The sequence below is a fragment of the Propithecus coquereli genome, unplaced genomic scaffold (assembly GCF_000956105.1).
Source record: "Propithecus coquereli isolate 6110/MARCELLA unplaced genomic scaffold, Pcoq_1.0 Scaffold4, whole genome shotgun sequence".
NCBI lineage: Eukaryota > Metazoa > Chordata > Mammalia > Primates > Indriidae > Propithecus > Propithecus coquereli.
Window position 1 is genome coordinate 14,651,447 of NW_012149729.1, and position 21,422 is coordinate 14,672,868.

General features: G+C 38.4%; 1 protein-coding gene across 1 annotated transcript in view; it reads left to right on the forward strand.

The window, feature by feature from the left end:
- Window positions 1-13,617, forward strand: part of IMMP2L (IMP2 inner mitochondrial membrane peptidase-like (S. cerevisiae)) — a 1,121,063-nt gene extending 1,107,446 nt beyond the window's left edge. The window contains exon 7 of the mRNA XM_012652788.1: window positions 12,957-13,617. Within this exon, the coding sequence (XP_012508242.1) occupies window positions 12,957-13,076 (120 nt within the window). The 3' untranslated portion in view covers window positions 13,077-13,617. The remainder of the gene's footprint in view (window positions 1-12,956) is intronic.
- Window positions 13,618-21,422: the final 7,805 nt, after the last annotated feature.

Below are 21,422 nucleotides of genomic sequence, written 5' to 3' on the forward strand. Positions count from 1 at the left end.
CCCTTTGCAGAAAAAGTCTTCTGACCCTTGTTATAGAGGTAGAAACATAAATTATTAAATAATATGGTAGGGAAGCAGCACAGCGTAGTGGAGAGCAGAATGAATTTTGAACCATGCCTATTTCAAATCCCACTTCTATCACTTGCTAGCCTTATGAACTTTAGCATGTTACTTAGTATTTCTGAGCCACTGTTTGCTTTTTGGAAAATGCAAATAATATCTATACTGCAGGTTTAATGAAAGAGTAAGAGAGATAATGTATTATATATGTAACACATTCAGAATATAACAATAGTTAATAAATGTTCACTGTGTCAAAAGAATGAGATGACACATAGGTAGGCTAACCCTATATCCTAAAGCCACCTGGTTTACACCCATTGTTCCAGTATAATTATTAATAATCTCTTTCACTCTTAAATGTCCCACTTTGGGTATTAAATTACATGGTCATTCTATGCTTAGGAAATTTCTTAGTTTCATTTGTGATTATCTCATTTTAAAAAATGAAACATCAAATTTATTTAAAAATTTTAAGTTTTATTTAAAACTTATTTTAAAGCTGTGAGTACTATGATAAGAAAGTAAATTACTTTGCATTGGTCGTTGCTAACCTAACCACACAAACGTTTTAGCTCCCATATTGTTGAACTTCACCCCTCTAAGAAAGATATGTGTATTAAGCCAATACTAATGTTTCCCAGTTCTCATGAAGGGAACTTAGAAGTAAGTAAACCAGTGAGAAGAAAATTGTTTTTCCAATATGTCAACCTTGCAGTAAGTGGACTGGGAAGAGTGAGTCCTTCTTTTGATGAAATAGGGATGCACCTGCGGGGAGGGAAACTGTGAGAGAACCGAGCCTGATAAATGATGTGCCATTACTATGCCCATTTTGTTCATTTGAATTAGGTGTCGAGGCCTGAACCATGGGTTTCCCCTTTTAAACAAGGACCTGAAAATAGTGATCATGGTCCCAGAGGGGTCATTGACATAGCACTCACCACCAGCCTTATACATTCTAAGAGAAAATGCTGGATTGTAGCTGTATAGTCCCCTGGGTCCAAAGGTGGAAGGTCAAGAAGAGTTGTGCTACATTTATTTTTTATATATTTAACACAAATATTTTGATCACTTTTTTTTAAGAACCTGATTTTGGGGAGAACCAACACCAGGCCTTGATTCAAATGGTCAGGAACAAATGGATATGAATTGCAGTGGTTGAGAAGGACTCCATGAGAGAGTTAGGACTGAATGGGTCTTCCAGGAGAGCTCCAGGGGTCTGAGGAAGAAGATAACAAACTGGGAGGACAGCAGTAATCAGAAGTACACAGGAAAGCTGACTTATTTCTTTAAGCATTGAGAAATCAGTGCTTATTCTAGAACAATATCCTTCAAATTTTGGATTTTTTTGAGTTTGATTGCCTTTCAAACATAATTGTAGATAATTTAATATTGTAGAATAAATATCATCTGACTACTGCTTTATGTGGAAATTTCTCCTTATGTTGCTAAGTAAATTCATCAAAAGATTTTATTTGCTAATAGTGCAGATTGTTTTTCCTACTTAGAAAACATTTTAATCAAATGAACTTACAAGTTTTGTGCTTCATCTCATTCCTCATACTGATCCTCTTCTAACCCTGGCTCTCATTCTGAATATCTTTTTAAAAAGGTTTCTGCTCCCACTAAGAGTCTTCTTTCTTCCTTATCTTATTTCCTGTGTTTTTCTCTCTATCCCACATCAGGACTCTTTTGCTTTTGCATGTCCTTATCTTGTCCTTGTAAGCCCTTTCCTCAAGAGAGGGTGTCCTGAAGCCAAGAAATGAAGTAGTGTTCTGTAGACGGCAGGTTTACGGAAAGGGGGTGGAGGGGGCCAGAACAACACACACCTGTCTCCCTGGCATCTGAAGGAAAGGGCTGGGCTCACAAATGCTGTGTCTACCAGATGCCAAAACAACTTCTCCATGGAGCCAATTCAATCAAAGGCAGGCAATTCCGTGTAAATTTAGTCCATGTGGTTCCTTGGCACTATGTGGGCAAAAATAACCAGCTGACTGATAAGCCTCAATTCCTTTCCAGCCAGTAATATTGGTGTTTCCTAGAGCAGAGATCCCTAAAGTAGGGAGTAGGAATATGCAGGTGGTATGTACAATGGTCCATCGTATGCAAGAAAAAAATATTAGAATTCCTATTTGTATCTAAAAATTAAGAATTTGAGCTTTACTAACATTTGATTTTATGCATTATTAATAATATATATGTAATTTTTAAATAATTTGGGTGAATTCTGAAACTTTTTGCTAATGGGGTACACAATCAGAACGATTCGGTGGCTAATGTTCCAGATCATTGATTCCCTATCTGTGGGCTGGGTGTCTCCCCATTGTCCCTTAGGGGCAACAGGGTTATTGTAAGAGGCTCATTAATACGTGTAAATAAACCTATTTTATCATTCAGTAGATACTAAAGATACAGTGATCTGCTAACGGTTTGCAGTGGTTCCTTTAATATGTTTTTGTTGTTGTGTTTTAGAATTGAAAGTAAAAGTAGTTTCCTTATACCTGAAAAAGGTCATGACTCCATTGAAGGAGACACAGTCACAGATGGGACACAAGTGAGTAAGGAGAGGGGAGCATCAAGTTCCATAAGATGTTGGGTTGGTTGGTCAAAGTATTTAGCCTGATGGAAAGGATCTATATGCTTAAGCATCTCTACTCTCTCTCTTTAATAACAAAGATGTTTTTCTTTTTCCCTCAACATATTCCTTTGCTCCCCTATTTTGAGTAAGTATTGGGACATCTCATGGACCTGACTTCCGACACAGTGTTCCTTTTTCTTCTTGCATATATTAGTTTGCTGCGTGGCTTCAACAACAGAAATTAATTTTCTCATAGTTCTGGAGCTAGAAGTCCAAGATCAAGGGGTCAGCAGGTTTGGTTTCTTCTGAGGCCTCTCTCTTTGGCTTTCAGATGGCCACTTTCCTGCTGTGTTCTCACACGGTCTTCTTCTGTGTGCACACGTGCCCCTGGAGTTTCTCTGTGTCCTAATCTCCTCTTCTTGTAAGGACACCAATCAGGTTGGATTAGGGCCTCATGGTAACTTAGTCACCTCTCTAAAGGTTCTATCTCCAAATACAGTCATATTCTGAGGTACTGGGGCTTAGGCTTCAACATAAATTTGGGGGGACATGATTCAGGCTGTAATCATGTGCATTTACTTTTGACGAATCTAGTTTTTTCAGGGAAGGATGTGGGACCTAGCAGCGTGGAGAAGCGTTATGATTAAGGCAACCATATCCTGATTAGTCCAGGGACAGTCCTGTTCTATTGTTATTATCCTGACTTAATTAAAATAGTGCCCCCTTTGACTGTCAGAAGTGTCTCATTTGAATGATAAATTATACGATCATCCTGATACAAACATTCTAGAGCCAGAGATCATGTATTTGAGTCTCAGCTCAAAAAATATATTTTTGTACCTAGACTTCCTCACCTGTGAAGTGGAAACAATAATAGTTCCTACCTCATGAGTTTGTGTGAGAATTATTAATAAATGAGTCAGTACATGTAAGTCATGCAGAACCCTGCCCTGCACGCACTGTGTAACACTGAGGAAGCAAAGAGGAGGAGAAGGAGGACTGTATTTGTCAGGGGTGATGGTTAGTTAGTTTTATGTGTCTATTTGGCTGGGTCATGGTGCCCAGATCTTTGGTCAAACATTATTCTGGATGTTTCTGTGAGGGTGTTTTTGGATGAGATATATATTTAAATCCGTGGACTTTGAGTAAAAAAAAAAATTGCCTCATGTAGGTGGGCCTCATCTAGTCGGTTGAGGCCTGCATGGAACAATAGGCTGACTTCCCCTGAGCAAGAGGGAACGAAGGAGCCAGAGATTGCAGTCAGATCACATCCGCAACAGCAACTCTTCCTGGTTTGCAAGCAGACTGCCTTTGAATTCAAACTGCAGCTCTTTCCTGAATCTCCAGCCTGCCGGCCTCTCCCGTCAGATTTTGGACTTGCCAAGCCTCCACAATCACATGTACTGACTCCTTAAAATACATCTCTTTCTCTCTCTACATATATGTACACACTGTTGGTTCTGTTTCTCTGGATAACCCTAACTAATACAGCAGGTGTGGAAGCCAAAACTGTACCTGAAACACAACTTTTAATCTTAAAATTCACATATTTCTAGATTTTTATTTCTTTCTATATTCATTATACTCTTTGTATGTCTATTGACATATCAATAAAAACATAAAGATCCATGGCAAGACAGTTAAGAGAGAGAATAGGCACTCTCTCACATTTAATCTCAGTCTTAAAAAAAAAAAAAGAAATTTTGCATTCCCATACCATGCTTTAAACAATATTGAAATTATCCATCTGATAGGATTTTTACCATTATTCATAATTGTGAAGATGAATTATTTTTTTCAGGACGTGAGAGGAGTATCTTTAATCAATGTTTGGAATAAAAGACTTATAAGATTAGTTTTGGTAAAATGAGTGTTGATTTAAAAAACAGAATTGAATCACTATGTCCAAAACTGAGCTCCAAAACTAAGCAAGCAAGTAACTATATTGGCAAGAGTTCAGCCATGTTAAAAGACTGGCAAATCACCCTCATGAAAAAAGTTAAACATCTTGGAAAAGCAAATAAAGGCTCGAGGTAAAACTGAGTAGCGGCTATCAAGTCTAAAAACGGCTATTTTGGAGGGAATGGAGACCAGCTGTTCTCTAACTCAGCTGAGCCCAGACAAAAAGAAAACTAGATAAAAACTGCAGTATAACAGATCATTTAGATCTAGGGAAGTACTTCCTGGCAGTTAACATGGTTGGAATGGTTACTTAGGATGTTCTGGAATATATTCAAGGAGCTCTTTCAAATTGGTTAGGTTTACCTTTTCTGGAGTGAAGCTAAGTGGAAAGTACAGATCTAGATTTCTCAACTGGGTTAATCAGCAGAATCACCTGGAGCTGAGGTGGGAGTGGGGCTTTTTACAAAAACACAGGCTTCATTTCTGTGAAGCGATAGGAAGTAGCTTCTAGGATATATCGTTGAGAATAGAAGCAAGATGCAAAAGAGACTGCACTGCATGCAACCTTTGGTATAAAAAAAAAGAAATAAGAATGTGTATGTATATTTGCTTTTTATTTTTCCTTCAAAAAGAAACACAAGAAGGTTAAACCAGAAACTGATGGACTTTGTTACCTAGTGGAGGTCGGGCGGGAGGTGGGAAAGGGACTTCTTTGTGTGTACTTTTTGTATTGTTTCCAATTGCTGCTGTAATCAATTATGACAAATTAAGTGCCTTGAAACAACACAGATTTCTTATTTCACAGTTCTGGAGGCCAGAAAGTTCAAAGTGGGTCATACCGGGCTAAAATTAAGGTGCCAAAACGGCCGCATTCCCTTTGAAGGCTCCAGGGGATAATCCGTCTCCTTGCCTTTTCCAGCTTTTAGAGCCACCTGCATTCCCTGGCTCCTGGCTCTTTTCTCCGTCTTGAAAGCCAGCAGCATCTTCATATCTCTGTGAATCTGACCCTTCTGCCTCCTTCTTTCCGATTTAAGCACCCTCGTGATTACATTTGGGTCCATGAGATAATCCAGAACACTCCCTTTATCTTAAGATCAACCTATTAGCAACCTTAATTCTTCTTTGCCCTGTGATATTCACAGCTTCTGGCAATTAGGATGTGGACATCTTAGGGCAGCGAGTAGGCATTATTCTGCCTACCACACCCTTTAAAAATAATTTTGACTTAACCATGTAAATAATTACATATTCAAAAATAAAATTGAATCAGAAAAGGATAACATAAGCAAATTCTAAAATTGAATATAAACAGAAAAAAATGAACCTGAGTGTATGTCAAATGGTAACATAACTACACTGGGGCGAAAAAAAGAATCGGTTCAAATTTTGTACATGGGACTCTGCCAATGCACCCTTAAAATGAGAGGTATTTTAAGAACCAAAATAATTACAAAGAAATCTTGATTTTTACTGAGCAAATTTGTTGTTGGTAGTGGTTATAGTAGAGTCACCCTGAAACTATTCTATGTTTTTTAGGAAAGTGAAAGTGAATAGATTTTCTAATGTAGGGAAGCTAGGATGCTCACTCTGGGAGAGAGGAGATGAAACATAGAATGGGGAAGGTGAAGGAAAACCTTGTGTTGTGGATTGTTTATGTTTATTCCCTGAAATGACACAGAATATTGATACCCCAGGAACAATGAGCACACCTAGTACCAAATCTTGGTTTCTAATAGCATTCCTTGCTAAAATAAAGCAAGACACTTTAAAGAAATGCCTGATTTCAGGTGGACAGGTATAAAGTGCAAGGTAAGGCTGCAACAACGAGTGGTGCCAAAAAGTAAGGTGACATGTCCAAAGGACACATAGAGCTCCCTCTGGCCAAACTTAGGACATTTGAGCCTCAACCAACCAACCAAGCAAATGCTAACAGATTTTGACTTAAAAAAAGAATCCTTGATGTTAAAATAGAGGTAGTTGGGATCGAGAGAGGAAGCACTTTTTTGGAGAAGGATGACAGCTAATAAATATAAAAGAAATATTAGAATTGGAAAATCACTGTTGTAACCTCTAATGTAATAATTGATTCAGAGAACATGAATGGATGTTAAAATCATTAGATGAAATGTTATTGACATATAGGATACTTAAATTATTTCAAAATATCCCCTTAATTTAAAAAGGAAAAAGATATGTTTACAGTAAAGAAATGTAGTCAGCATCACCTTATAAAGTGATTAAATTTAGCATCACAGTAGGACAAACCGATATTGTGTGCCTCCTAATGTGATGGAAAGGGAAGAATACAATATCAACTATATTGTATTCTTGCCCAAAACATTTAACTTCAGTCCATTCATGAGAGAAAAAAATCAAGCAATTCCAGATGTGGGACATTTTACAAGGCAAATTAAACAATGTAAACTGAAGCAAACTAATGATCACCAAATGCAATGTGTGGTTCTTGATTAGACCCTAAATTTTAAAAATAAAGTGGCCATAAAAGACATTATTGGGAAAATTGGAACATTTTGAATGTAGTCTGTATATTAAGTAATATTATTGTAACAGTATTAAATAAATATCTGATGTATAATAATGCTATTGTGTGCATATAGGAAAAGGTTTTAGTTCTTAGTAGATACATGTTGAAGTATGTAGGGATGAATTCAGCATGATGTCAACAACTTTCAAACAATTCAGAAAAAAACATATATGGGTGTACATACACATATGATGAGAAAGAAGTGACTGCACCAAAATGTAAAGAAGTGATGACTTTTGATGGAGCTGTTTCTTGTACCACACCTTCAAATCTTCTTAGGTTTGATTTTCAAAATAACAAGTTGAAGACAAAAATCCTTTATTGAACCCATGGGCTTCTCGCTTCCCTTTGGGTTATTTTTATTTGTATTTTAAGTTGTTGTTAAGGTGTATTTTTTTTTCCTTTTGTTTTTCTTCTTCTTTTTTTGAACAATGTGTTTCTGATTATCTTTTTGGAAGTCTTTCCCTGCATGAAGCTCCTGCTTTGAATCCCTGGAAAATGTGATTTTTTGAATGCATATGATAGTAAATAGAAGAGCTTCAATGAAAGCAATGTTTTGTGTTAATCTCTGTGGAGGTCTAATTTATAGAAAAAACATTTGAAAATAAAATGGACACGTAATATCCGTTTTACAGCTGGCACTCAAAAAATATGTGCTAAGTAGAAAGGTATTTTATAAGCTTCTAAATACCATTAAAATATCCTCTGATAGTAAAAACAACAAAACACAGGTTTCCAGGCCCTTCCTCCAACCTGTTCAAGGGTGATCTCTGAGGGTAAGACTTTGATCTGCATTTTAAACAAGTTTGCCACATTCTCCTGGTTGCTGAAATTGATGTATTTAAAGAGATTTAAGATGTTTAAGGGCTTCCTTAAATGCTCCAAGAAAACTTTCCCCACTTGCTTTCTCTTTCATCCAGTGGGATCTCTGCTTATCTCTGCAGATGGTGGTTCTTTACCATCTGCCACGATTTTTATACTTTTATCATTTCTCTCCCTACCCATCCCACCTTGTTTGGCTTTCCCTTGGTTTTCCACCTCTCTCCTTGAGTACTAGTTCCTTGTGGCTCAGTGTACTCTCCATGGAGACAGCCCACCCAGTCTCACACCTAACTCTTGCTGCTCATCCAGTAGGTGGGACAATGTTTTTCACAAAATATATTTTTTTCTGGTCTCTATGATTTGTCCATAAAGAAAAGTCTCTCTGAGGTACTAGGAACTCTGTAGGAAATTCTGAGACCATAAACCAGATTTATGTGTCCTGGGTCTGTGCATACAGGCAACTGATCATAGTGGTTAAGATTATGGACTCTGGAGTTACACTGCTTGGCCCTAAAGCCAGATTCCACCACTTAGTAGCTCTATGACTTTTGGCCAATTCCTTAACCTCCCTGCGCTTAGTTTTCTCATCTGCAAAAGGAAGATAATCACAGAACGCACCTCAGATGGTTTTTCTGAGAATTAAAGGAGTTATATATACGGCCCCTAGAATTCTGAGAATTAAAGGAGTTATGTATACAGCCCCTAGAAAAATGCTGTAAGTGTTTACTGTCTTTTTCTTTGTATGTCGATAGCTACAAAATGTGTTTACTATTTTTTGTCATTGCAAGAAAGGTATGTTTTATTTTTTTTAATTCAGGATATTATAGGGGTACAAACATTTTGGTTACATGTAATGTGTTTGCCCTGCCCAAGCCAGGGATACAAGCGTGTCCCTCCCCCATATAGTACGTTCCGCTTCCATTAGTTGTGGGTTTACTCCCCCAAATGCTCCCCACCTGACTGGCACCCAATGAGTATTACTACCATGTGAACACCTTAGTGTTGGTCAGTTAGTACCAATTTGATGGCAAGTACATGTGGTACTTGTTTTTCCATCCTTATGATACCTCATTTTGAAGGATGGGCTCAATCTTTATCCAGGATAATATAAGAGGTGCTAGATCACCATTGTTTTTTGTAGTTGAGTAGTATTCCTTGTAGTTGAGTAGATTGCTTTGGGGGTCTTCTTCATAAATTCTTTGCCTAGGTCGATGTCTAAAAGAGTCTTCCCCACATTTTCTTCCAGAATTCTTAAGGTTTCATGCCTTAGGTTTCAGTCTGTTATCCATTGTGAGTTGATTTTTGTGAGAGGTGAGAGGTGGGGATCCAGTTTCAGTCTTCTGCATGTAGCTATCCAATTTTCCCAGCACCGCTTATTGAATAGAGATTCTTTTCCCCAATGTATATTTTTGTCTGCTTTGTCGAAGATTAGATGACAATATGAGGATGGTTTTACATCTGGGTTCGTCATCCTATTCCAAAGGTCTATGTCTCTGTTGTTGTGCCAGTACCATGCTGTTTTGGTGACTATAGCCTTGTAGTAAAGTTTGAAGTCTGGCAGACTGATGCCTCCCAATTTGTTCTTTTTGCTTAAGATTGCTTTGGCTATACGAGGTCTTCCCTGGTTCCAGACAAAGCATAGAATTATTTCTTCTAAATCTGTAAAGAATGATGATGGTATTTTGATAGGAATTGTATTAATTCTGTAGATAACTTTGGTAGTATGGTTATTTTAACAGTATTGACTCTACCAATGCATGAGCATGGTAGGGATTTCCATCTGTTTATATCTTTAACAATTTCTTTTCTCAGTGTTTCTTGTTCTCCTTATATATGCCTCTTACCTCCTTCATTAAATATATTCCTAAATATTTGATTTTCTTTGATACTATTGTGAAAGCTGTTGCATCTTTGATTTGATTTTTGGCTTGACTGTTATTGGCGTATGTGATTGCCACTGATTTGTGTGCGTTAATTTTGTATCTTGAGACTTTACTGAATTCATTTATCAATTCCAGGAGTCTCTTAGTTGACTCCTTGGAATTTTCTAGATATAATAGCGTATCATCAGCAAAGATATACTATTTGACTTCCTCTGCCCTGATTCGGACACCCTTAATTCCCCTCTCTTATTGCTCTGACAAGGACTTCCAGAACTATGTTGAATAGAAGTGGAGATAGTGGGCAACCAGAGTTCCTGTTCTAAGCTGAAATGCTTTCAGTTTTTCCCCATTCAGTATGATATTGGCAGTGGGTTTATCATATATGGCCTTAATAATTTTAAGGAATGTCCCCTCTATGCCTATTTTGTTAAGAGTTTTTATCATAACAATGTGCTAGATTTTGTCAAATGCTTTTTCTGCATCTATTGAGAGAATCATATGGTCTTTGTTCTTGGTTTTATTTATGTAGTGAATTGCATTTATAGATTTGGGTATGTTGAACCACCCTTGCATCTCTGGGATAAAGCCCACCTGGTCATGGTGAATTACTTTTTTGATGTGCTGTTGGATTCAATTTGCTAAGATTTTGTTGAAGATTTTTGCATCTATATTCATGAGGGATATTTGTCTGTAGTTTTCTTTTTTTGTTTTGTCCTTTCCTGGCTTTGGTATCAAGGTGATATTGGCTTTGTAAAATGAACTGGGGAGGATACCATCCTTCTCAATGTTGTTGAATAGTTTCTGCAATATAGGTACGAGTTCTTCTTTGTAGGTTTGGTAAAATTCAGGTGTGAACCCATATGGTCTGGGACTTTGTCTTTTTGGAAGATTTTTAATTGCTGCTCTAATTTATGTGCATGATATTGGTCTGTTCAGGAATTCTGTGTCCTCCTGATTGAGCTTAGGGAGGTTGTGTGTTTCCAAGAATTTGTCCATTTCCTCCACATTTTGTAGTTTTTGGGCATATAAATTTTTGTAGTATTCAAAGATAATGCTTTGCATTTCTGCGATGTCTGTAGTGACCTCTCCTCTTTTATTTCTGATTGGGTTTATTAAAGTCCTTTCCTTTCTAGTTCTTGTCAATCGAGCAAGAGGGCTATCAATTTTGTTTATCTTTTCAAAAAATCAACTTTTGGTTTTATTGATCTTCTGTATAGTTCTTTTATTCTCAATTTCATTTAGTTCTGCTCTAATTTTAGTTATTTCCTTTCTTCTGCTAGGTTTAAAGTTAATTTGCTCCTCCTTTTCTAGTTCCTTGAGACAGTTTACTAGTTTGTTGATTTGTGAGCTTTGTGTGTTTTGGATGTGAACATTTAATACTGTTAGTTTTCCTCTCAGGAATGCTTTTGCTGTATCCCGCAGATTTTGATAATTTGTGTCCCTGTTATCATTTAGTTCAAATAATCTTTTGGTTTCCATTTGAATCTCCTCCTTGACCCAGTAGTCGTTGAGCAATAGATTGTTTAATTTCCATGACTTTGTGAAGTGGTGAGGGTTTCTGTTGGAATTTATCTCTAATTTTATACAACTATGGTCTGAGAAGGTACATGGTACAATTTCTATTTTTTTAACTTTGAGGTCTGATTTGTGGCCTAGGATGTAGTCGATTTTGGAGAAAGTTTCACGAGCTGGTGAGAAGAATGTATATTCAGCTTTATTTGGATGGAGATTGTGGAGAGCAAGCCCTAGAATTATGTTCTTATTAGATGACCTAAGCCGGTCCAGTGGGTCGGATCTATGGGCTGTCAATTATTGTACAGGGCCCAGGTCCTGCAGATTCATGCCAGTTGCACAGGGAAAGTGGCTTTTCTCGGTTCTCCCCACCTCCAAGGGCAAAACCCGCCACAATGGGCATGAAAGTCGCTGGGCAAGGGGAAGGGTGTTGCCTGACCACTGAGTGCACCAGCATCCCGGGATCCCACTGCTGGGGGCTTTCCACCACTGGGGAACTAGCGTTGGGGGGCGTTGCTCAAATCGCCCACCAACACAGGCCTGGCTAGCAGAGTCAACAGGTCATAGATGTCCAGTGGATTCACACCAGCCACACAGAGCAAGGGGCTTTTTGCACTTCTCCCCACCTCTAAGGGCGGAACCTGCTGCGCCCAGCGCGAAAGTCTCCAGGCTGGGCAAGGGGTGCCACCCAAAACCATAGCACGCTGCACCGAGTTCCGGACCCCAAAAATGGAAGCCGCCCACCCACGGACAGCTAGCACCAGGGGTAATTGCTCAGGAGTTGGCAGACGCCAGTTCGGCGGGCTGAATCAACAGGACACCGGCTGTCTCTTATGTGTCACAGTCCCACAATCTCACGCCTGTCCGACAAAAAATCTTGCTCTTTCTGTCCCGCCCTGAGCCAGCTCAATCCTCAGCGGTTTCCAGGGGAAGATCCCCCTTTTCGGTGTTTACCTCCTTTGTTCTGGCCCTGCTGACCAACAGAGGTGAGATGCCTGTCTCCAAATTCCCTCGTGGGGTGCAGGAAGTAACCACTCAGATCAGTGCCTCCCTGCTCTGTGCAGTCCTAGCACAGAGCACCAGGGAGTTCAAGATGTTTCCTGCCGTTGTCCCCTCTCCACAGAACCCACCGTCTTGTGCCACAGCTCTGCACTGACTGCGGGCACATCCCTGTCTGCATGGATGTGGAGGTCAGTGGGGGAGCCGGGCATCCTCCTGTGGGTCATGTCCCACTGTGCTCTCTGACCAGGCCAGCACGGCCGTCCCACGCTCTATTCTCTGCTGTTTATCTCATATTTTCCAGACTTGGTGATTGTATCTCCCATTCCAACTGCCCCCTCCTTCCCTCCTTTTTTATTCCCCTCCCTTGCACGTCCCATGCTGTTTCTCTGCAGCTTCACAATGCTGTTCTTGCGGGAGAGTGATCCACTCCTGTGTAGCCGTCTGGGTTCTTCACCTCCCTCTCTGGGAGCAGAGAGCCAGGAGGTCACCTCTATTCCACCATTTTTTCTTCTCTGCCCATGTTTACTACTTTTAATCATCATCACCTTTCCATGGAATGTCAGACCTGGGTCAAATTTTGTTTTTAAGATATTAATAATCATCCTTATAAAATTATTTCTTTTTTCTTTCTTCATGATTCTCATGGTTTCAGGTTTCCCTGGGACTTCTGCATGCCCATGCCACACATATCCTGTGGCCTCCAGAGCGCTGGCAGAAATTGGAATCTGTTCTTCCTCCAGAGCGTTTACTAGTACAGAGTGAAGAAGAATGACTGCATGGACCTACCTGAGCTGTTCGTATTGGAAGGCAAATTACTGGAAGAAGGATAGAGAAAAGGAAACTCCAAAAGGGAAAACTTCCAACAATACGATGCTGTGCAAGAAACATTTATATTACATTAAGATTTGTATTGTTAAAACTTTTAAAAATGTTAAACAGTATTAAATGGCACCTGATTTTGTGTTAAATTTTAATACCCTATTGTTTAATGCCCCTCCAAAAATGTACAGACCTTTGAGAATGTGAAAATATTGTACCCATATGTCTTAATGGGGATAACCTTGAGATTATTTGTTATGCATACTTATTCTATTGATTGTTGGGTTTTGATTTTGGTGCTTGCTGCTGAAAGAATTTGAAAATTAATATTTGATGAAAATAATTTATTTGCCATTTACTGTTAAGATGGAACAATATATAGAGTCACATACATACAGTGACAAAAATTATATTGTGATTGACAGTATCTACAATGTAATTGCCAATTGAAAACAACAATAAACTATGATGTTAAAATAAAACAATGATTTGTACAGGTCCTGTTTTGAGTGTTTAGTTATCATTTAGCTTATACATCCATTCATGAATAATATGTTATCTTTTCTGTAAGGAAGAAGTATGGGAGAACTAGTTCGATCAATAACTTCCATAAAATCAAACCCTTCTTTTTGGCCCTTTTTGATCCAAAACTTCTGAGTGATCTCATGCCTGTTTGCAATGAATAAACCCATTTATCAGCATTCAGTCACTATTTGGGAAAAAGTTCTGAGTGAAATGGAAAAAATTCACTCTAGATCAACAAGTTTTGTTTCCCTCCCCCAGTGATTTCTCAGTGTTCATGTCTGTTATGCAGAGGCGAGTAGCAGTAGAATAACAGATTCTGTAATTTGTGCAGATAAGGAGGTAAATTCTCTGCACACAAGTCTATATTTATGAAGCCTTTCTTCTTTTTTTCTCCCATTGGTTAGAGGTTTGTGCTGATGGAAACAAAGCCTCTTGGTCAATTCCCTCTGTTCATTTGGTCTCTTTTTCTTCATCAACAGGCAAGATCCAAAATAATGACTAGCCATCTTGCAAATGTGGGTGCTAACCCATTATTAGCTGGCAGAAACAGAGCAATAGCAAAAAGCATGCATATTAAGAGCATATGTTACTACTAACAATTTAGTATTAGCATCACAATAGCTCATTCAACAAACATCCATGAGCACTTATGTACTAATGTTGGTCAAACTTGTTGTTTTTAAAACACAGATCTCAAAATCCTTCTGTGGATCTTCATTGCCTGTCTCAATTCTTCAATTCCATTTCCTCTCTTCTCCAACTGGAACTTCATACTCTTGCCTTTAATTGCAGCTTACCAAATACTCACCTGCTATTTCAAGCCTTATGTATTTTTTTCTTCTTGGCAAAGTGCATCCCTTGGGATTATAGATAAAACATTTAGTGCATAAGGGTATTGACTCTTACTTGCTGAAACACAAGAAGGTCTGATGGCCACGGAAGAGGGGAGTCCTGAAGGAAGATAGAATAAGTAACAGAGAGGGAAGTGTGTGGAGTAGCTGCTATTTACCACTGGAACTAAAGAATTTAATATTTTAACAGTTTAGCAAACTGCATATCAGCCTTGCAACCTTATTTATGACCTGTTCTATTCTTACTCAAACTATTTTTCTAAGACTATAAATCTTCAGAGAGGTGATAAATGCCCTTTCTATTTAATTTTGTATTCTCTGTCTAGCATGTTACCAGCAGAGTTAATGCCTAATGCTTGTTTTATTATTATTATTATTTCAAAATGTTACAGGGGTACAGATGTTTTTGGTTACATGGGTCAATTTTGTTATGCTTGAGTCAGGATTATAAGTGTGCCCATCACCCAGATAGTGTTCATTGTACCCATTAGGTAAGTTTTTGCCCATCCCCTCCTCCCCTATCCCCTCTGATTTGCACTGAGTTTTACATCCCTCTGTGCACATGTGTGGTCATCGGTTAGTTCCAATTTAACAGTGAGTACGTGTGATGTTTATTTTTCCATTCTTCAGGTACTTCGGTTAGGATAATGGTCTCCAGTTCCATCCAAATTGTTACAAAAGGCATTAAGCCATCCTTCTTCTTGGCTGTGTAGTATCCCAAAGTATACATATGCCACATTTTTTTAATCCACTCATATATTGATTGACACTGGGTTGATTCCACATCTTTGCAATTGTGAGCTGTGCTGCAATAAACATTCAAGTGAAGGTGTCTCTTGATAAAATGACTTCTTTTCCTTTTGGGTAAATACCCAGTAGTGGGATTGCTGGATCAAATGGTAGGTTTACTTTGAGTTCTTTGAAAAATCTCCATACTGTTTTCCATAGAAGTTACACTAATTTGTAGTCCCACCAACATTGTATAAGCATTCCTTTCTCTCTGCATCCATTTCAGCTCCTGTTATTTTGGACTTTTAATAAAAGCCCCATTCTAACTTGGGTAAGGTGATATCTCATTGTAGTTTTAATTTGCATTTCCCTGATGATTAGTGTTTTTTTCATGTTTTTTTGGCCATTTCTCTATATTCTTTTGAAAAATTTCTGTTCCTGTTTTTGTCCACTTTTTAATAGGGTTGTTTGGTTTTTTCTTGCTGATTTGCTTGCATTCTTTGCAGATTCTGGTTATTAGCCCTTTATCACATGTATAGCTTCGAATATATTCTCCCATTCTGTAGATTCTCTATTTGCTCTGCTGATTATTTTCTCAGCGGTGAATAAGCTTAATTTAATCAAGTCCATTTTTTTTTGTTTGTTTTTGTTATTGCTGTGATTAACATTGGGGTATTTTTCATAAATTCTTTGCCTAGGCCAATATCTAGAAGAATGTTTCCAACATTTTCTAGAATGCTTATAGTTTCATGGCTTACAGTTTTTTATCCATCCTGAATTAATTTTTATGAGTGGTGAGAGAAATGGATACTGGTGCATTCTTCTGCATGTGGCTATCCAATTTTCCCAGCACCATTTACTGAATAGGGCTTCTTTTCCCCAGTGTATATTGTTATCTGCATTGTCAAAGATCAGTTGACTGTAAGTGGATGGTTTTATATCTGGTTTCTCTGTGTGTTCCATTGGTCTATGTCTCTAGTTTTGTGCCAGTACCATGCTGTTTAGGTTACCATAGCATTGTAGTATAATTTGAAGTCAGGTAATATGATGCTTCCAGATTTGTTCTTTTTGCTTAAGATTGCTATGGCTATGCGAGCTCTTTTCTGCTTCCACATGAAATGTAGAATTCTTTTTTCTAGATCTGTGATATATGCCATTGGCATTTTGATGGGGATTGCATTGAATCTGTAAATCACTTTGTGTAGTATAGACATTTTAACAATGTTGATTCTACTAATCCATGAGCATGATATGTTTTTCTATTTGTTTGTGTCCTCTGCAATTTCATTCCTCAGTGTTTCATAGTTCTCTTTTTAGAGATCTTCCTCCTTGGTTAAGTATATTTCTAGGTATTTTATTTTCTTTGTGGCTATTGTGAATGATATTGAGTCTTTGATTCTATTCTCAGCTTGACTGTTATTGGTGTACAGGAATGCTGCTGGTTTGTGTACATTGATTTTATAACCTGAGAGTTTGCTGAATTTATTTATCAATTCCAGGAGTTTTTTGGTGGAGTCTTGGATTTTCTAAATATAACCTCATATCATCAGCAAAAAGCAATAGTTTGACCTCCTCTTTCCCGATTTGGATACCCTTAATTTCTTTCTCTTGCCTGATTGCTCTGGCTAGGACTTCCATCACTATGTTGAATAGAAGTAGTGACAGTGGGCACCCTTGTCTTGTTCCAGTTCTTAGTGGGAATGTTTTCAAATTTTCCCCATTTATTATGATATTGGGTCTTGGTTTGTCATATATGGCTTTATTATTTTGAGATATATTCCTTCTATGCCTAGTATGATTTCTATTTTTTGAGAGTTTTTTATCATGAAACCATTCTGAATTTTGTCAAATGCTCTTTCTGCATCTATTGAGATGACTATATTGTCTTTTTTTTTTCTTCTGCTTATGTGGTGAATTACATTTATGATTTCTGTATGTTAAACCATCCTCGCATCCCTGGGATTAAGCCCACTTGGTCACAGTGGATTATTTTTTTGATATGCTGTTGAATTTGGTTTGCTAGGATTTTATTGAGGAATTTTGCATTTATATGCATAAGGGATACTGGTATATAGTTTTTTTTGTTGTTGTTGTTATGTCCTTTCCTAGCTTCGGTATCAAGGCAATACTGACTTCATAGAATTAGTTGGGGAGGATTCTCTCCTTCTTGATGTTATAGAATAATTTCTGCAGTACATATACCAGCTCTTCTTTGTTGGTCTAGTAAAATTTTGGCATGAATCCATCTGCTACAGGGCTTTTTTCTTGGAAGGGTTTTCATTACTGCCTCAATCTTGTTGCACGTTATTGTCTGTTCAGGAGTTCTATTTCTTCCTGACTGAGTCTTGAGAGGTTGTGTGTTTCCAGGAATTTGTCCATTTCCTTTATGTTTTCAAGTTAATGTGCATACAGATTTTCATAGTATTCACAGATGATATTTTGTATTTCTTTGGTATCAATTGTAATATCTCCTTTTTTTATTTCTGATCAAGCTTATTTGGGTACTTTTCTCTTCTATTCCTGGTTAATCTAGCAAGAGGTCTATCAATTTTATTTATCTTTTCAAAGAACCAATTTTTTATTTCATTGATCCTTCGCATTGTTTTTTTGTTTTCCATTTCCTTTAGTTCTGCTCTGATCTTAGTTATTTCTTTTCTTCTGCTGGCTTTGGGTTTGGCTTGCTCTTATTTTTCTAGTTCCTTGAGACATGTAATTCAATTGTTGATTTGTGATCTTTCCATCTTTTTGATATAGGGATTTAAGGCTATGAATTTTCCCCTTAGGGGTGCTTTTGCTGAATCCCACAGATTTTGATAGTTTGTGTCCCTTTTGTTGTTTGATTCAAGGAATTTTTTGATTTCCATCTTAATTTTATTATTAACCCAATTATTGTTCAGCAGCAGGTTGTTTAATTTTGATGACTTTGTGTAGAATTATACGTTTCTCTTGGAGATTATTTATAGTTTTATTCCACTGTGGAAGATACATGATTTCTATTTTTCTGAATTTGTTGAGACATGTTTTGTGGCCTGACATTTGTTCAATCTTGGAAATTGTTCCATGTGCTGCTGATGTTCAGTAGTTTGGGGGTAAAATATTCTTTAAAAGTCTCTTAGGCCCATTTGTTGTTGAATCTGGCTTAAGTCCAGAGTTTCTTTATTTATTTTCTGCTTGGATGATTTATCTATCCAGTTCTGTCAGTGGAGTGTTGAAATCCCTGACAGTTACAATAACTCTTTTTTTTTTTTTATCTCTTTGCTTAGATCCGGTAGGGTTTGCTTTAATGAATCTGGGAGCTCCTGTCTTAAGCGCATTAATATTCAGGATTGTTTTTCCTTGTTAAGTTGCTCCCTTTAACATTAGATAATGACCATATTTGTCTTTCTTTACTATTGTTTATTTAAAGTCTGATTTATCTGATATGAGAATGGCTATACCTGTTTTCTTTTCATTTCCATTTGCATGGAATATATTTTTCATCCCTTGACCTTGAGTCTGTTAGATTCCTTGTGGGTTAGATGTGGTTCCTGGAGACAGGAGATACATGGCTTGTGTGTTTTTTCTCTTTTTTATCCATTCGGCCAGCCTGTGTCTCTTGAGTGGGGAATTTAAACCATTTACATTGATTTATAGACTTGATATGAGAGATGCTGTTCTATTCATCCTGTTGGGTAGTACCTTATTACTTTGTTGTATGCCTTGTGCTATTGTTTTATATGCACTCTGAGCTTTAGCTTTTGGGGAATTTTACACCGGTGGGTGTCTATTGTGCTAATCCATGTATTAATATAATGCAGTTCTGAGTATTTCCTGCAGGGCTGGTCTGGCCTTGACAAATTCTATCTGTGTTTGCTTGCCTGGAAAGGTCTTTATTTCTTCTTCATATATGAAACTTAGTTTTGCATGATACAAAATTCTAGTCTGGCAATTGTTCTGTTTAAGAAGACTGAAGATTGGGCCCCAATACCGTCTGGCTTGTAAGATCTCAATTGAGAAGTCTGCAGTTAGCCTGATGGGTTTTCCTTTGTAAGTTACTTGATGTTTTCACCTCATGGCTTACAGATTCGTGTTGACTTTGGCCAGTCTGATGACTATGTGTCTTGGTGATTGCCTCTTTGCAATAAATCTCTCAGGTGTTCGTTGAGCTTCTTGTACATGATATCTAAATCTCTAGCAAGATCAGGGAAGTTTTCATCAATTATTCCCTCAAATAGGATTTACAGCCCATGTGTGTTTTCTTCTTCACCCTCAGGGATGTTTATGATTCTTATATTTGGCCATTCTACATAATCCCATATTTCTTGTAGGCTTTGTTCATTATTCTTAATTCTCTGTTCTCCATTGTTGACCTACTAATTTAATTCAAAAGAGTTGCCTTCAAGTTCGGAGATTCTTTCTTCTGCCTTATCTAGTCTATTCTTAAAATTTTCCATGGTGTCTTGTATTTTCATAAATGATTTTTTTCATTTCCAGAAGTACTATTTAGTTTTTTTTTTTAATATGTCAATCTCTTTAGTGAATTTTCATTAATTACCTGAATTGATTTTCTGGTTTCTTCGAGTTTGTTTTTCATTTTCTCTTGGATTTCACTGAACTTCCTTACAACCCGTATTTTGAATTCTTCATGTGTCACTTCAATATTTTCATTTTGGTTGGTATACATGCTAGGGAGCTGGTGTTTACTTTTGGGCGTGTCCTTTCACTCTGATTTTTCATACTTCTAGAGTTTTTTTGCTGATTCCTTCTCATCTGGAGCAGCTGTCACTTCTTATTTTTGGATTTTCTTTTGTTTAAATGGGGCTTCCCACCCACCTCTCTCAGTTTTAAAAGAGTGTCTGTAGCATATGTTAGATAAGAAGCTTTGGCTTTGCTTGTGGGTGCTTTGATGGCAATCTAGTTTCTGGATGGACGCCTGGTTATATATATCCTTACTTGGTGTTTTTTTTTTTTTTCAGTTACTCATTATTTGTAGGCTGTAGCAGTGGCCAGATTCCATGTCTCTCTTTGATAAGGTAGGATGGAGGTCTCTGAAATCCTTTCTCTTTCTCCATCCCTGTGGTCTTCCTATCAGTGTGAATTGTGTTGGCACACTCATTTTAATCTCTGAGACAGTAGATGGTGATTGTGGGTAAGAATCAACCACTCCCTGTATGATTGAGTTAGTAAACGCTGTAAAGGGCTGTGCAAATTGGCCTCCCCGTCAGTAGGTGTTGCTTGCCAGAAGGAACGAGCTGCAATGTTGTTTTGGGGACTCGTGACCAGTTCTAGCCCCTTGGGGGAAGCACTTTAATGCTTCAGGTTCTGGGTGGGACCCTGGAACTTCTAAGTTAGTCCTTATTCTCCACCACAGTGGAGGCGGTTTAGGGAATGAGGCTGGGCATGGGTAGGTTGGGTGTGCTTTCCCTCAGGCTCCACAAAAGCTGGTAAGGTAGGTATTTTGGCAGTGGTCAAAGATCTATTCCTAACTTCTTTGGGAAGCTTCCAGGGAGGGTCTGAAGTGGCCCTACCCAGCCTGAAAGTCTGCTTGTGGAGGCAGGAGCCACCTGAGATTCACAATCTGGCTGGCAGGTTTGGGTTTCGCTCTTCTTCTCCCTCCCCTACTTTGCAGTCTCCCTCCAGTGTCCACCAGCAGGCAGGAGCTCAACCTAGCTGAGCTCCCCAGCAATGGTGCTGCAGGCTGGGAGCTTCTCTGTCTGGGATTCCACTCTGGCTGAGAGCATAGCCTTCCTGTGGTGGGAGGGGTGCTCTATGAGTGTGTTGCAGCTGGGTCCCACACTGCAATCTTTTTTCAGTGCTGCCCACACAAGCTCCCTTGCCTCCCAAGATTAGTTCACACATACCCCCTCCATACCCCTGAGCAACATGATTGACTCCTGGGGAATGGGATCTGGCCTTTGGGCCTGTCCCCAGGTTCCCGAAGATCAATTCCCGACCATGCCAGGAAGAAGCATGATAAAGTCCCAAGTTGCCTGTTGGGTATTCAAGCAGGTTTGATGTCCCTCCACTTTGGGGTTTGCCCTGCTTGGATGGAACAGCTGGGCGAGCACCATTGGGGAGGGACAGTGATCAAGGAGCTCACCATCTGAGCACCTCTTCGTTCTCTGTAGGTCTTTAAGAGGTAAGGTTTAAGCCTCTCTCTTTGCAGGCCCCAGTGTAGTGTATGCACCCACAGAGGGGAAGCAGCAGCTCCTGAG